The 13,999-nt window shown below is 39.8% G+C and overlaps 2 protein-coding genes across 3 annotated transcripts in view; both read left to right on the forward strand.

Moving 5' to 3' along the window:
- The first annotated feature begins 788 nt into the window (after positions 1-788).
- The window catches only part of LOC141381695 (uncharacterized), a 287,837-nt gene continuing 274,626 nt past the window's right edge, over positions 789-13,999 (forward strand). Inside the window, exon 1 of the mRNA XM_087249490.2 lies at positions 789-888. The gene's annotated coding sequence lies outside the window, so the exon portion shown is untranslated. The remainder of the gene's footprint in view (positions 889-13,999) is intronic.
- The window catches only part of si:dkeyp-123a12.2, a 29,480-nt gene continuing 21,060 nt past the window's right edge, over positions 5,580-13,999 (forward strand). Inside the window, exons 1-2 of one of the 2 annotated variants that reach the window (XM_087247108.1) lie at positions 5,580-5,621; positions 12,676-12,954. In XM_087247108.1, the coding sequence (XP_087103234.1) occupies positions 12,696-12,954 (259 nt within the window). In that variant the 5' untranslated portion in view covers positions 5,580-5,621; positions 12,676-12,695. Of the gene's footprint in view, positions 5,622-11,716; positions 11,945-12,675; positions 12,955-13,999 lie in introns of those variants that run through there. The other variant, NM_001445200.1, reaches the window with a different exon arrangement.

Raw genomic sequence — 13,999 nt, forward strand, 5'->3', positions numbered from 1 at the left:
CCGGCTATTCTGATGAGGGAAATGGCTTGGTTTATTTCATGGTAAATCAGCGAGTATTCGTCAGAAAGAATAGTGCTGTTAAATGCTGAGGAATATAGAAATGTGAGGAGCGAAGACCAATAGTCAAGCGTTTTTGCCAGAGAATTTTCAAGTCGCTGAACAGTGGGGCAAGAATGGTACTATCATGAATTTATTATCGATTCTTTTTTGATTAACAAATTCACTGTTGCAGGTTCGGTACTTGCAGATTGTAGATTGGAGCAGAATAAGTTTAAGGAAGGGAGAGCTGAAACGCCCGTGTTAGATCCTCGGGTTAGACCTGCAATCAGAAACCAGAAGTTAGTATCAGGGTGACAACGCAATTCCAAGCAAGTTGAGAAATATTGCATCGAGGGTGTGGGCCTTTATTAGATTATTATTATTATTTTATTTATTATTATTATTATTTATTTTTTTAAATTATTTTTTTCTTCTTCAGTTGCCAACATCAAACTCTGAACTCTATAAGACTTCAAGGGCGATGTCACCACTTAGTGAAACTGTGAATGGAATGTTAGTAATTGGCTTTACTTTAATCCATGAATAACATTTTGTTGGTATCTTGACTTAACTACATTCACAAGCGTGTCTGGGCCAACTTCATTTATAAAGACTTTCAACAGAGTCAAGAGAGAGGGCGGGACCTTCTCCAGAGAGCTCATTAGATGGTGACACTTCTCCTTACAGCTATTGGCTTAAAGGAGTGGCAATCGGGCGTGCCAAAGGTGAAAAAGCCCGGCGGCCATTTTGTTGATCAAGTTCACCATTGTTTATGACTTGAGCTGTTGCTCTGCTGAACATTCCAGCAAACAAGCTGTTAAATGTTATGGATCAGTGGACGGGCAAGAGGCTTGAGAGGCAAGTATCTTTAGTTAAAATCATTGTTCACTCTAGTCTTGTTATTCAAAAGATTTATAAATGTTTAGTCTAAATGTTTGGTATAGTTATTTTGCAAAGCTTCCCTTCATGTGCATAGCATGTGCACAGCTAGGAAAAAGGTAAGGGTTCAGTTTCATTGCAATAGCTTTGAAGTTTTGGCTGTCATTTTGCTGGAGAATAGGGATTAAGACACAGCAGATGCGTTGAAGTGGAAGGTTTGATGTTTTGTTGAAGTTGTTGATGCAATTGTTAGAGTTGTTTTGAAGTAGTAATAGTAGTAGTAGTTGTTGTTGTTGCTGCTGCTGCTGTAGATTGTAGCTTATAGCTGGTAGCTTGTAGATTATAGCTGGTAGCTTTTAGATTGTAGCTGGTAGCTTGTAGCTTGTAGTTTGTAGATTGTAGATTGTAGATGGTAGCTTGTAGAAAGTAGCTGCTTTAGCGGTGGAATGAAACCCAGGGTATTTATAGTAGTTTAGGAGTCATCTGATTGGAGCGTAGTGAATTGGATAATGCGGATCCAGCCGCTAGCAATCATAAGCACGTGATCCTCTCGAAATTTGTTTGTAAATAAACTTCACTTGTCAAACAAAAAGTGACATTTTTGGGACGTCATTACTCCACACACTAAATCTCTGTCTGAAAAAAGGGTGAGAGGTATAAAAAAATGTACCCAAATCACTAACAAAAAAACAAATGTCCTTTTTAGGAAAGTGCTCAGACTGTCGCATATTCATTCCAAATTATGCAATTACGAACAGCCCCTGAGAACCCTAACTTTAGGGAAGTGGATCAGATTTACAGATAAGCTAGCCTGGACAACAGGAGCAGAGCAGGCATTTGTAAACATGAAATACAAATGGCTGGGGTACCTACTTTAGGCTTACCTGTTTGAACAAAACCATTCGTTCAGATGGTAGATGGAAAGAGTGGATTTATGACGTCATTACTCTTACAGGACCATGGAAGTAGGCTGTGACCTGTGACCTACTTTTCGAGCAAACTTGACCCTGTAGTAGCAGGCCTGCCACAATGCTTAAGAGCAGTGGCGGCTCGGGAAAAAAGCTGTTATGGCTTCAAGAGATTTTGTTGGTTATTCTGATTTAAGATTGATGGTGCCGCACACAGTGTCAATGATACTTCAAAAACAGAAAACATTGCATTTGTCAACAGCTCGCTGACTGAGATATCACACTATCTTTTTAGATATGTCAAATGTGACTGTTAAGTGATGCAGGGGTTTGAATGTTGCTACTCTTTTTCCTATTGAGGAAGATGGGGAGGAACATCAATGTTGTTAAACACCACTGGAACAGGTGTTTAACCATAATCTGACATCTCTGACGAATCACTTGAAAATTGTGACTATGTCCTCTTTGTGGATGGTTTGGCATTTGAAGATCCACAAACAAGCCAGAATAAGGTTGGTAATGCAGTGACAACTGAATTTGATGTGGTGACCTCTGGATAATTACCAGGGCACTAGTCTCCACAGGACGCAGAGCTTGTGGCGTTGACAGAAGTATGTAAGTTAATGACAGAAATGAAAGTCACAGTTTATACAGATTCGAGATATGCGTTTGGGGAGCAGCTCATGATTTTGGAGCTTTGTGGAAACACAGAAAATTTTTACTACCTGACAAACTGGCCATTTGTAAATGCCCAGCGCACTAATAACAAAGATTCTGTATCTGCAGGTATCTCCAGGGCAGAAGAGGCAGCAAAAGTCGCAGCGTCCCGAGATGAGACAGTTCTGATTGTACTTTATTATCTGCTGACAATAACAACAATGTCTGTTCTTCTTTATAGGACATGGACTGGAGAAAATCAAGTGGAGACAATCTGGCTGCGAGATGAAAGATAGCATGTGGAAGTGTGCTGAGGGTAAAGACTGCCCAGGGGAAGGCTGCAGAAAGGCCAGTGCACAGATTGAGGCCTGGTGATTTCGTGCTGCTTGGAGACCTGAGGGGAAAGAGCTGGAGAACGAAACGCTGGTTGCATCCATTCAAAGTTCTACAGACCACTGCAACAGCGGTGAAGGTTGCGGAGAGGGTGCTGTGGGTGAATGCTAGCAAACGCAGAAGGGGTTCCATGACCTGAGGAGGATACACAAGGGAGTAGGAGAGAAAGAGAGGCACTGAAGCTGTCTGAAGAAAACAGTGAGTTGCTATCTGAGTGAAGCAAGGTCACAGCTGTGGAGAAACAACAACAAAGTCAAGAGGTGTGTGTGTGTAACTTCTGAGTTTAACACCGATAAAAAGCGCAGACCGGCGAAAGAGGGAGCAAGAAAAGAGAGGTGAATAGCTGTGCTTGAAAATCATCAAAGCTGAAAATGCGTTGCCATCCATTCTGTTTGCTGGAATGTGTGGTCTGAGGAGAACAACACTGGTATTGCTGCTAGAGTCACCTCTAATTTAGCTGATTCCAGCAAACCATTTCTGACAACCTAGTTCACATGAGAATGGCAATAAAAGTGCCTGACCGAGCTAGCAGTTCATTGCTAAACTGGTTTGTCATTCAAAGAGGGAGATTGGATTTATTGGCCCTGTACTGTAGTGTTACCTGTACTGGGGATAGGTCTAATGATATTATGCTGTTTGCCATGTAGATTTAGATTTGTATCATGATCAGTAAGTAGATTGATCACAGCGTCAACATCACATCAGATGGTGAAGCTAACTGTATGAACATTGACATGGGTGATGATTTTGACTATGACTTTGATGATAGCGACAGCTATGTGACAGATTGAGGGTGAAAATTAGGTAATGGCTGTTACTTAATTGAAGAATTTCACAAAATTGACGTATTTGCGAGTAAAATCACTTTTTGCTTGCTTAAATGTATATTGGGTCTGTCCCAACAAAACCAGCAAACCTGATAAGTTGACATGTTCTGTAGTTAATCTTAAAAGAGTGATCCTTTACATGAAAACTGAGAGAAGAGTGTAAATGTGATGAATATTTTAGAGTGCAGTAACAACAGCGTGTTCCTATGTTTGTGGATGTATTGTAATGGTAAACAATAGATGTGGAGTATTAGTGATTTGTAACTGATTGAAGCAATGTTTAACAGAATCTACTGTGTATGAAACAATAATAATGTCAAATTAACAGCCGATTTTTGTGGTTTGAACCTCTGTGGGGTGACTGAGGGTCTGATTTTGGTCAGGAGCGCAATGAAAGAGATTATTCATTTAGCCCGGCTCCCAGGAAAGAGGGATGTTTGCAAAAGTAAATCTTAATGGGTAAACTGTTAAAGAGTATGGAATGACTTACCTGTTTGCGTTGTCTTTGTGTGTTTGGAGCACGTGGGTTTTGTTTTGACAGCTGGCCACGTGCTTCTTGTCCGCGTGCTTTTTGTTTCCCTGCCTTAGAGACCTGGTAATCAATTTGCGATCCTCTCCTTCACCTGTTGCTGCTTGATTTCTCCCCTATTTAGTCTCCTCTTGTCTCTTGTCTTTCGTCAGTCCGTTTTGCATGCTCATGAGGCTTGTACGTTAATATCTATTGTGAGTAATCTGTCTTGTCGTGTCCTGTTTCCCCAGACTCCAAGCTCCTGCTTGTTTTGGTTTCGTTTTTTCTCTCCCTCCTTTATTTTGATACTTTGTCCTGTCATCCGGCTCGCTGTGGTTTGGTCTGGCTGTCCCATTCTCGCTACTGAATCTCCACCAAGGGAGAACGCCCAGCAGTACCCCGTAAGGCTCTTCTTCTCCGGTGCTGGCCGAGCGTTTGGTATCGCTCTATCGCCCCCTGGCGGTAATATCCGGAACTCACCTGATTCTTTTCATCTCTCCTTCTGCTGCCCAGTGAAGCCTTGGGAGCGCTCTCCTGCCATCTGGTGGTAGCGCCCAGAACGGCGCCAATTTCTGAGTCCAGCTTTTTGAGTTTTGAACTGCCTTTTGAGGATATTTTGTGTGTTTTTGAGAAGAATAAATTTGTTTCACCTGCTATTGAATCTGTTCCCTTTCTACCCTGACATAAACTATATTAAGAAGAGTGTTTGAACATCTCTAGTGTATATGGAGTGTGCAGAAACCTGTTAAATGATTAACATTGTGATTATGAAACTAGTATATAATGTATTTAGTGTTATCCATGAATGATAAAAAGAGAGAAATTGTGGTGGAAATTCATTTATATGATGGTCTGTTCTTTTATTCTTCCATGGATGTACTGTTTAAGTTAGATCAAGTGTGACCACTTTAACATATGTGTATCACCAGACAAGATCTGGATAAGTACATGGTGATTTAACAAACTACATGTTCGGATAGGATGTAAGGCTGAAATGTTCAAAAATGAAGTGCTGATGTAACTGTGATTTATCCTGTATGTCACTGATGACCTTGTGGGTATTACAAACTCAATAAAAAGAGAACGCACTCTGTTTCCGCATCTCTCTCTCTGCAGAAAGTGTTGTTGACGTATGACTGTTGACGTATGAGTGACCTTCTTTGCAAAGAATAAAACTTTAAAAAACACTTTGGGTAAGAATTTGTCTTATTGACCACTGAGAGAGCCCCCTTAAAGAAAATTGCCACTACACTTATCTACTTGTGTGTCTTGGTTTTTCATCTGACTGGTTATTTCCTCATGTCTTAAACAGGATGTGACGTGTTTTCCTGAGGTGAAAGAGTTTTCAGATGTGTTGTTCAGCTCAACAGTTCAGCGGAGGAACAGGAAGATCTGCAGGCATTATTTGAGGTGAGAGTTTGCTCTTTCTGTGCTTTATATCATCTATAAGTGTCGCCTGATTATCCGTCGATCATCTCTTTGTGTTTCTGAGACTTTACTGCTGAGCTGAAAACATTCTGAGGATTTCATTTACACTTTTTAATGTCGAGTGTGTTTCTGGAGGAGGATCACAGAAAGCAGAAACCTTCTCATTCTGATACTGAAATCTGTGCTTATGAGTGTTTATTAAGCTCAGAACTGTGGACATTTCTTTAGTTATATTGTTTTAGTGTTTGGATATGCAGTGGAACACAGTCAAAACAGGAAACAGGCCTGGCACAGTTCGCATAGCATAGTGTGAGTGTGCCCTTAAAAAAGCTACAGAATACAGAAAACTCGCACTGCCATTTATAACATCTGGCCCAAATACTACATTTGACATCTGGCCCATGTCTTGCATGCTGCCTTAAAGACGGTGCCACCTCTGCCAAACCTGGCCAATGTTTGGCCCACATGCTGTAAGCCAGTGCCGGATGAATGCCTGCTCTTCCAGCTTTATAACTAATCTGGGCAAGAATTCTTGCCACCCGGGTACATTCTCAAGCTGCTGCAATGATCATCCAGTTCTTTTCCCATGTCTGCATTAAACAGCATAAACTGAGGTCTAGGTGGCTGTTACGAACCGCACAGTTTTGCTGCGTGTATGTTCTTTCTGTCTCTCTCTTTCTCTCTCTCTCTCTCTCTGTACCGGCCCTGTCATTTTCTCAGGTACCGCCTACTTTGGAGCACTATTGGCTGACAGGACTGCCAATCCTAATCAACCGTGTGACGATGACTTCTCTCTCTGCCAATCGCGTTCGTTGCAGAGCTCTTTAAAAACGGAAGCGGCAACGGGGAGAGATCAGCTCTTGTTGTTTTGGCGTGTTGTCTGTTTGGTGGTGTCCGTGTGCGTTGTCGCTGTTACTGATGTGTGGTTTGATTGAGATCTATTGATGTTGGTTTTGAGTGAGTAACTGATGACTTTGAGTAAGATTTGTTTGAGAGTTCTGACGTGTGTTTCTACATCTATAGCCCGCTAATGCTCCATTCAAAACCTTCTGCGACTTGACAAGGGAGATCTGGAACAACATAGTAAGTCACGTGACATACATATTTGCACGCAGGATTATTGATGTATAGACACACTAGTTAGCGAAGTGCGCTAATTTTGTATTTTTATTTATTAGTTAGAGTAAGTTCAGGGCGCTTTGCGCTGAAGACTTTTCTTTTCATATTGTTATTTTCTTATTTAGTGGATTGGGGAGGAGATTAAGGGAATGTTTTTGTTATTTATTTCTTTGATTTCCATGCGCAAACTTCAGTTCCCTCTCCTATTTGTCTTGGTTCTTTTCAAATTTATCTTATGGTTTGTAAATATTGTAAATAATGTGGGAGCAATAAATCTTTTGCGGTGCTAATTTGTTGTTTGGTGTTTTCTTTTGCCATTCTTAAACATCAGTTTATACTTTGGTCATCTTTATGTTACTCCTTTTAATACCCTAGACAAATTGCCATCAAGGATTGTAACATGAAATGGGGCCTCGTTCCGGATATTTATCTGAGACATTAAATAAGATCAATTAAGGTAAGATAAAATAAATCATCTGGAATAAATTGAATTCATCAAGAAAATAATTTTAAAAAGTAATTTTTGAAATTAATATTTCTTAAATTTATCAGATGGTAATCTTTGAGAAAAATGACCAAAGAAAAGCTGTGTTGATGGCAACAGAAATTGCTGTATAGTAGTTGACATTTAGGTAAGTTGCAGAAGTAGCAGTTGGCAGCACTTTTTGAGCACGCGACACTTTAATTTAAAATGTTCAGTTTAGAGGAATTTGTTAAGAGTCTTTCATTGGAGCTGCTTGACGTTTGTCGGAAACAAGACTTGTTTTTGATTGCTGATCATTTTAAACTGGTAGTTAACAGACAGGATCGTAAAGCTGAAATTAAGCAAAAGTTAACAGAGCAGTTGGTTGAGCTTAATGTTCTTATCACGCCAAATATTGAAATGGATGAGACGGCTGATCATGCAAGCCCTGGTGATGAGGTGGTGACTTCTTTAGATATGGGAGATCAGAACGTGTGTAGTGGCAGTACAGATGCAGAAGCAGGGGTGGAGGCCGCTGTTGATACTAATGTTGGTTTGCCACCGTTTGAACCGTTCTCCCCATTCTCCATAGGTTCACGAGATGATGCGCGACTGAAAGTTCGCGTGGCACGTCTTTATTATGATGCGCAAGAGCACACCCGTCGGGCTGAAATTGACTTGCGTTTGCAGATACGCAGACTCGAAATCGAGGCTGATACGCAGGTGAGACTGCGCCAGCTCGAGTTGGACGCTTCAAAGAAGGCTGTGGAGGCTATTCAGCCAGTTCCAGCTTCTTCCTCTTCTTCATATGTATCTCCGGTGTCGACTTCATCCACTTCAAGTTTTGACTTGAGTAAGCACATTGCGCTTGTTCCACAATTCAGAGAATCTGAAGTTGATTCTTATTTTAATGCGTTTGAACGCATTGCGACTTCATTGCACTGGCCACCTGAGTTCTGGTCTTTGTTACTGCAATGTAAACTTGTAGGCAAGGCTATGGAAGTTTATTCTACTTTTTCACTTGAAGAGAGTTTAAAGTATGATTCAGTTAAATCAGCAATACTTCGTGCATACGAATTAGTTCCCGAAGCTTATAGACAGAAGTTTAGGACGCATAGGAAAACTTCCAATCAAACTTTTGTGGAGTTTGCTAGAGAAAAGGGCACGCTTTTTGATAAATGGTGTGTAGCTAGTGATGTGGCAGATTTTAAATCACTGCGTGAGCTTGTTCTTTTAGAGGAGTTCAAGAATTGTTTGCCTGAGAAAGTGGTAGTTTATCTTAACGAACAGAAGGTAAATTCATTGTCACATGCCGCTGTTCTCTTTGATGAATTCATTTTGACTCACAAGAACATATTTGTTCACTCACGTGTGGAGAATGCACCTGCAGTTGCAATTTTATCTAACACACAGTTTGTGCGCTCGAAAAATAATGCACCAAAAGTTGGCGATGAACGTAACTGTTACTATTGCCATGTAAAAGGTCATGTAATAGTTGACTGCCCCCGACTTAAACGAAAACAACAATCACAAGCTAAACCTGTAGGTTTTGTAAAGACTTTTCATCAGAGTGTGGCTGAAAACTCAAAAGATAAGGTGGAGGAGACGTTCCGTCCTTTTATTCTTAAGGGGTTAATTTCTCTGACTGGTCGTGATGAGGATCAAAAGGAAATCACAATGCTTCGTGATACAGGCTCAATGCAAAGTTTTATTGTTGAAAGTGCGATCAAATTTTCTGATGAGACGTCATGTCATTCTAGTGTAGTAGTGCAAGGAATTGAAATGGGATGTGTAAAGAGACCTTTGCATAATCTGCATTTAAAAAGTGATCTATGTTCTGGACTTGTCCGTGTTGCAGTTTGTTCTTCACTGCCGACCAGGGCACTAATTTCATGTCCAAGCTGTTCAAACAGGTCATGCAAAATTTAGGAATCACACATCGCACCTCCAGTGCTTACCATCCAGAAAGCCAAGGAGCTCTGGAGCGTTTTCACCAAACTTTGAAGTCGATGTTGAGGAAATATTGCATGCAGACTGGTAATGAGTGGGATGAAGGTATTCCAATGCTGATGTTCGCGATTAGAGAGAGTGTTCAGGAGTCACTCGGCTTTAGCCCAGCTGAGTTGGTCTATGGATACCAATTGGATACCTCTTCTTCATATGTATCTCCGGTGTCGACTTCATCCACTTCAAGTTTTGACGTGAGTAAGCACATTGCGCTTGTTCCACAATTCAGAGAATCTGAAGTTGATTCTTATTTTAATGCGTTTGAACGCATTGCGACTTCATTGCACTGGCCACCTGAGTTCTGGTCTTTGTTACTGCAATATAAACTTGTAGGCAAGGCTATGGAAGTTTATTCTACTTTATCACTTGAAGAGAGTTTAAAGTATGATTCAGTTAAATCAGCAATACTTCGTGCATACGAATTATTTCCCGAAGCTTATAGACAGAAGTTTACCAGGGCTATGGATACCAATTGCGCGGACCTTTGAAGGTTCTGAAAGATCAAATTCTGGAAACTGACAATTCAAAAACGAATGTTTTAGAGTACGTAACAAAGTTTCGAGCAAGGTTGCAGACCGCTTGTTCAATTGCTAGAGATTTACTTGCCCGTGCGCAAAAAGAAATGAAACGAACATTTGACAAAAAGGCAGTTGCGCGTTCTTTTAAGCCTGGTGACGCAGTTCTTGTTTTTATGCCTATACCTGGTTCTTCACTGTCAGCTAAATTTTTCGGACCGTACGAAGTGAAAGAAAAATTGAGCCAGACTAATTATGTGATCTGTACACCCGACCGAAGACGAAAAACCCGCACTTGTCATGTGAATATGCTTAAACTTTATCATTCGAGGGCACAGGATGATGCTGAGAAAATGACGGATAATGCTGTTATTTCTGTTGTGGCTGTGACAGAAAATCCTGTTGATGCTAATGAAGATGGGCTTATGTTTCCAAGTATTTCTCAGTCTACCGTGAGTTTGTCCAATTCTGAGATTTTAAAAGATCTTAATTCACATTTTAAAAACTTGACTGTTGATCAGAAACGCGATCTTGTGACATTAATTTTTGAATTTAAGTGTCTGTTTAATGATGTGCCAACACTCACAAATGTCATTCAACATGACATTGATGTCAAAGATGCTCGTCCAGTCCGACAGCATGCTTACAGAGTAAATTCTGTAAAACGTTCAGTTATGCAACAAGAGGTTGACTATTTGCTGGATAATGGTCTTGCTAAGCCTAGCTCTAGTCCATGGAGTTCTCCATGTATTTTAGTGCCAAAATCTGATGGTTCTTTTAGATTCTGCACAGATTTTAGAAAAGTGAATGCACTAACAGTTCCTGACAACTATCCACTTCCTAGAATGGAGGATTGTGTTGACAATGTAGGAAATGCCAACTTTGTGAGTAAATTAGACATGCTGAAAGGTTATTGGCAAATACCACTTTCGTCTAGAGCATCTGATATTGCTGCTTTTATCACTCCAGATGCGTTTGCACAATATACGGCCATGGCGTTTGGACTCCGAAACGCACCTGCTACCTTTCAGAGGTTAGTAAACACTGTTTTAGCTGGTATTCCTAATTGTAGCGCTTATTTGGATGATGTTGTTGTTTATTCCAGAGATTGGAGTGAACATTTGAATTCATTACGTGATGTATTTCAACGTTTTGCAAGTGCTTCATTGACCCTTAACTTAGCAAAATGTGAATTTGGTCAGGCGAAGGTGACTTATTTGGGAAAAGAAGTGGGACATGGTCAAGTTCGACCTGTGGAAGCGAAGGTTGAGGCTATATCTGAGTTCCCAGTTCCTACGACGCGGCGTGAACTCCGAAGATTTCTCGGAATCGCTGGTTATTATCGCAGCTTCTATAGAAATTTCTCGTCTGTGGTTAGTCCATTAACTTTACTCTTAAGCCCTTCTAAATCGTTTGTGTGGGATGAAAAATGCCAATATGCATTTGAGAGTGTGAAAATACTGTTGAGTAGTTCACCAGTTCTTGCAGCCCCTGATTTAAATCGTCCATTCACACTTGAGGTTGATGCAAGTAATGTTGGCGCTGGTGCTGTGTTACTGCAAGATGATGAGCAGGGTATAGCTCATCCGGTGAGTTATTTTTCGAGGAAGTTTAACAAGAATCAGTTAAACTATTCTGTGATTGAAAAGGAGACACTTGCTTTAATTTTTGCATTGCAACACTTTGAAGTATATGTTGGATGTAGTGTACAGCCTTTGATAGTTTTTACGGATCATAGTCCATTGACATTTCTTTCAAAGTTGTATAATCACAATCAGAGATTGACACGGTGGTCACTCTTCTTGCAAAGTTACAACCTGGATATTAGGCACAAGAAGGGAGTTGAGAATATTCTAGCGGATGCACTGTCACGAGACACAATCCTATTCAACCGTGTGATGATGACTTCTCTCTCTGCCAATCGCGTTCGTTGCAGAGCCCTTTAAAAACGGAAGCGGCAACGGGGAGAGATCAGCTCTTGTTGTTTTGGCGTGTTGTCTTTTTGGTGGAGTCCGTGTGCGTTGTCGCTGTTACTGATGTGTGGTTTGATTGAGATCTATTGATGTTGACTTTGAGTGAGTAACTGATGACTTTGAGTAAGATTTGTTTAAGAGTTCTGACGTGTGTTTCTACATCTATAGCCCGCTAATGCTCCATTCAAAACCTTCTGTGACTTGACAAGGGAGATCTGGAACAACATAGTAAGTCACGTGACATACATATTTGCACGCAGGATTATTGATGTATAGACACACTAGTTAGCGAAGTGCGCTAATTTTGTATTTTTATTTATTAGTTAGAGTAAGTTCAGGGCGCTTTGCGCTGAAGACTTTTCTTTTCATATTGTTATTTTCTTATTTAGTGGATTGGTAAGGAGATTAAGGGAATGTTTTTGTTATTTATTTCTTTGATTTCCATGCGCAAACTTCAGTTCCCTCTCCTATTTGTCTTGGTTCTTTTCAAATTTATCTTATGGTTTGTAAATATTGTAAATAATGTGGGAGCAATAAATCTTTTGCGGTGCTAATTTGTTGTTTGGTGTTTTCTTTTGCCATTCTTCAACATCAGTTTATACTTTGGTCATCTTTATGTTACTCCTTTTAATACCCTAGACAAATTGCCATCAAGGATCGTAACAGTGGCCATGTGTGTCACAATAAAAACAACATGATTCAGTGGATTCTGAGCATGTACAACTGCGTTCCAAGAGCTTTTATATTAAATTAGTGGTCAGTTTCTTCAGAGTTCACTTTTTTGCAATAATTCCACTTTTTTAGTCCACTTTAAGTAGTGACAGTCAATTTTCAATATTTAGCTTTCTGATATGTGAAGTTTCTCACTGGTTAATTTTCTTTTTCAATTTATAAATAAATGCTCAGGTCCATATGTTAATTGTGAAACTAATGCAGATGTTGTTGCTCTTGTCCTGTAGTTGTGAGTGGGTAAAGCACCATGGCAAATGTTAAACAGCTGCTCAAGAAATCACTGGATGAACTGGTAGAAGATACATTAAAGGACTTTCAGTGGCATTTAATGAATGACCATAGAGAGATTTCAAAAGCTGAAATGGAGAATGCAGACAGGCGAAATACCGTGGATAAGTTGGTGTCATGTTTTGGATCAGAAAGAGCTGTGAAGATCACAGTGGACACTCTGAGGAAACTAAACCAAAATCAATTGGCTGAAGATCTGGAGAATACACAGAAGCAAGGTATTGTTTAATTCCCTGTCAAACTTTACAAATGTGATCATTTTCAGTTAAAATCTTTCATGTTAAAACCCTGCCCTAGCAATGGTTTTTGAGTCAGATGTATTGTCATAACATTTATTGAACAGCTTCTAAGCAATGCATTTAAATACATTTAATATTTTGTATATAGCTAATGTGTGTGAATAGATTGTTTATCTTCATTCATCTGAATTTGTTACTTTATTTATATGTGCAATTGTTATTTTTTGTATTGGGAAGCACAAGGCATATCTATGTTAATAAACAAAGTAAAACAAGAATGAAGAAGCTTAGAATAAGCTGTAAAACAAACATTTCTGAAACAGGAACACACTGTAAAGCCAGCTCACACTGTCCGTAATGTCTGTAGTGTATGAGTGTGTATGGATGTTTCCCAGAGATGGGTTGCAGCTGAAAGGGCATCAGCTGCGTAAAACATGTGCTGGATAAGTTGGTGGTTCATTCTTCTGTGGCGACCCCAGATTAATGAAGGGACTAAGCCGAAAAGAAACTGAATTAATGAATGAATACTACTCTCACTAAAGTTTATGTAAGAATTGGATTTCTGTAAAGTAGCCCCTCAGCTTCTGTCATCAGGAGTCTGCATGGCTGTTAAAATAACTGAGCATTAGCAGAATCATAACTGCAAGATCTCTATCAAGCCTTTTACACAATTCATGCTTTACAAAGAGAGAAGACCTCCACAGGTAAAACTATCAAAACAATCATTTACTACTCATTTGCACAGACAGAATAAACAATGATGGAAAATAGATTTGAGCAAAGGAAAACAAGAACAAAGATCAGTTGTAAAATAAACATTACTGGAACAAGAACACATTGTAAAGCCGGCTCACACTGTGCATGTATTAAATAATAATGAAGTTGTCCTTGGATCTTGCTTTGGAGGGCTTGAGCCCCTGCAGTTTTTCTTCTTCAAATGAAAGAGCCTTTTTCTGGGGACAAAAACTATAATTTTTTTCTTTTAAAAATAAAATATCTCTATACTTGTGTGCATGTTTTGTTT

Source organism: Danio rerio, chromosome 4 (genome assembly GCF_052040795.2).
Source record: "Danio rerio strain M-AB ecotype USA chromosome 4, GRCz13ab, whole genome shotgun sequence".
Taxonomy (NCBI): Eukaryota; Metazoa; Chordata; class Actinopteri; order Cypriniformes; family Danionidae; genus Danio; species Danio rerio.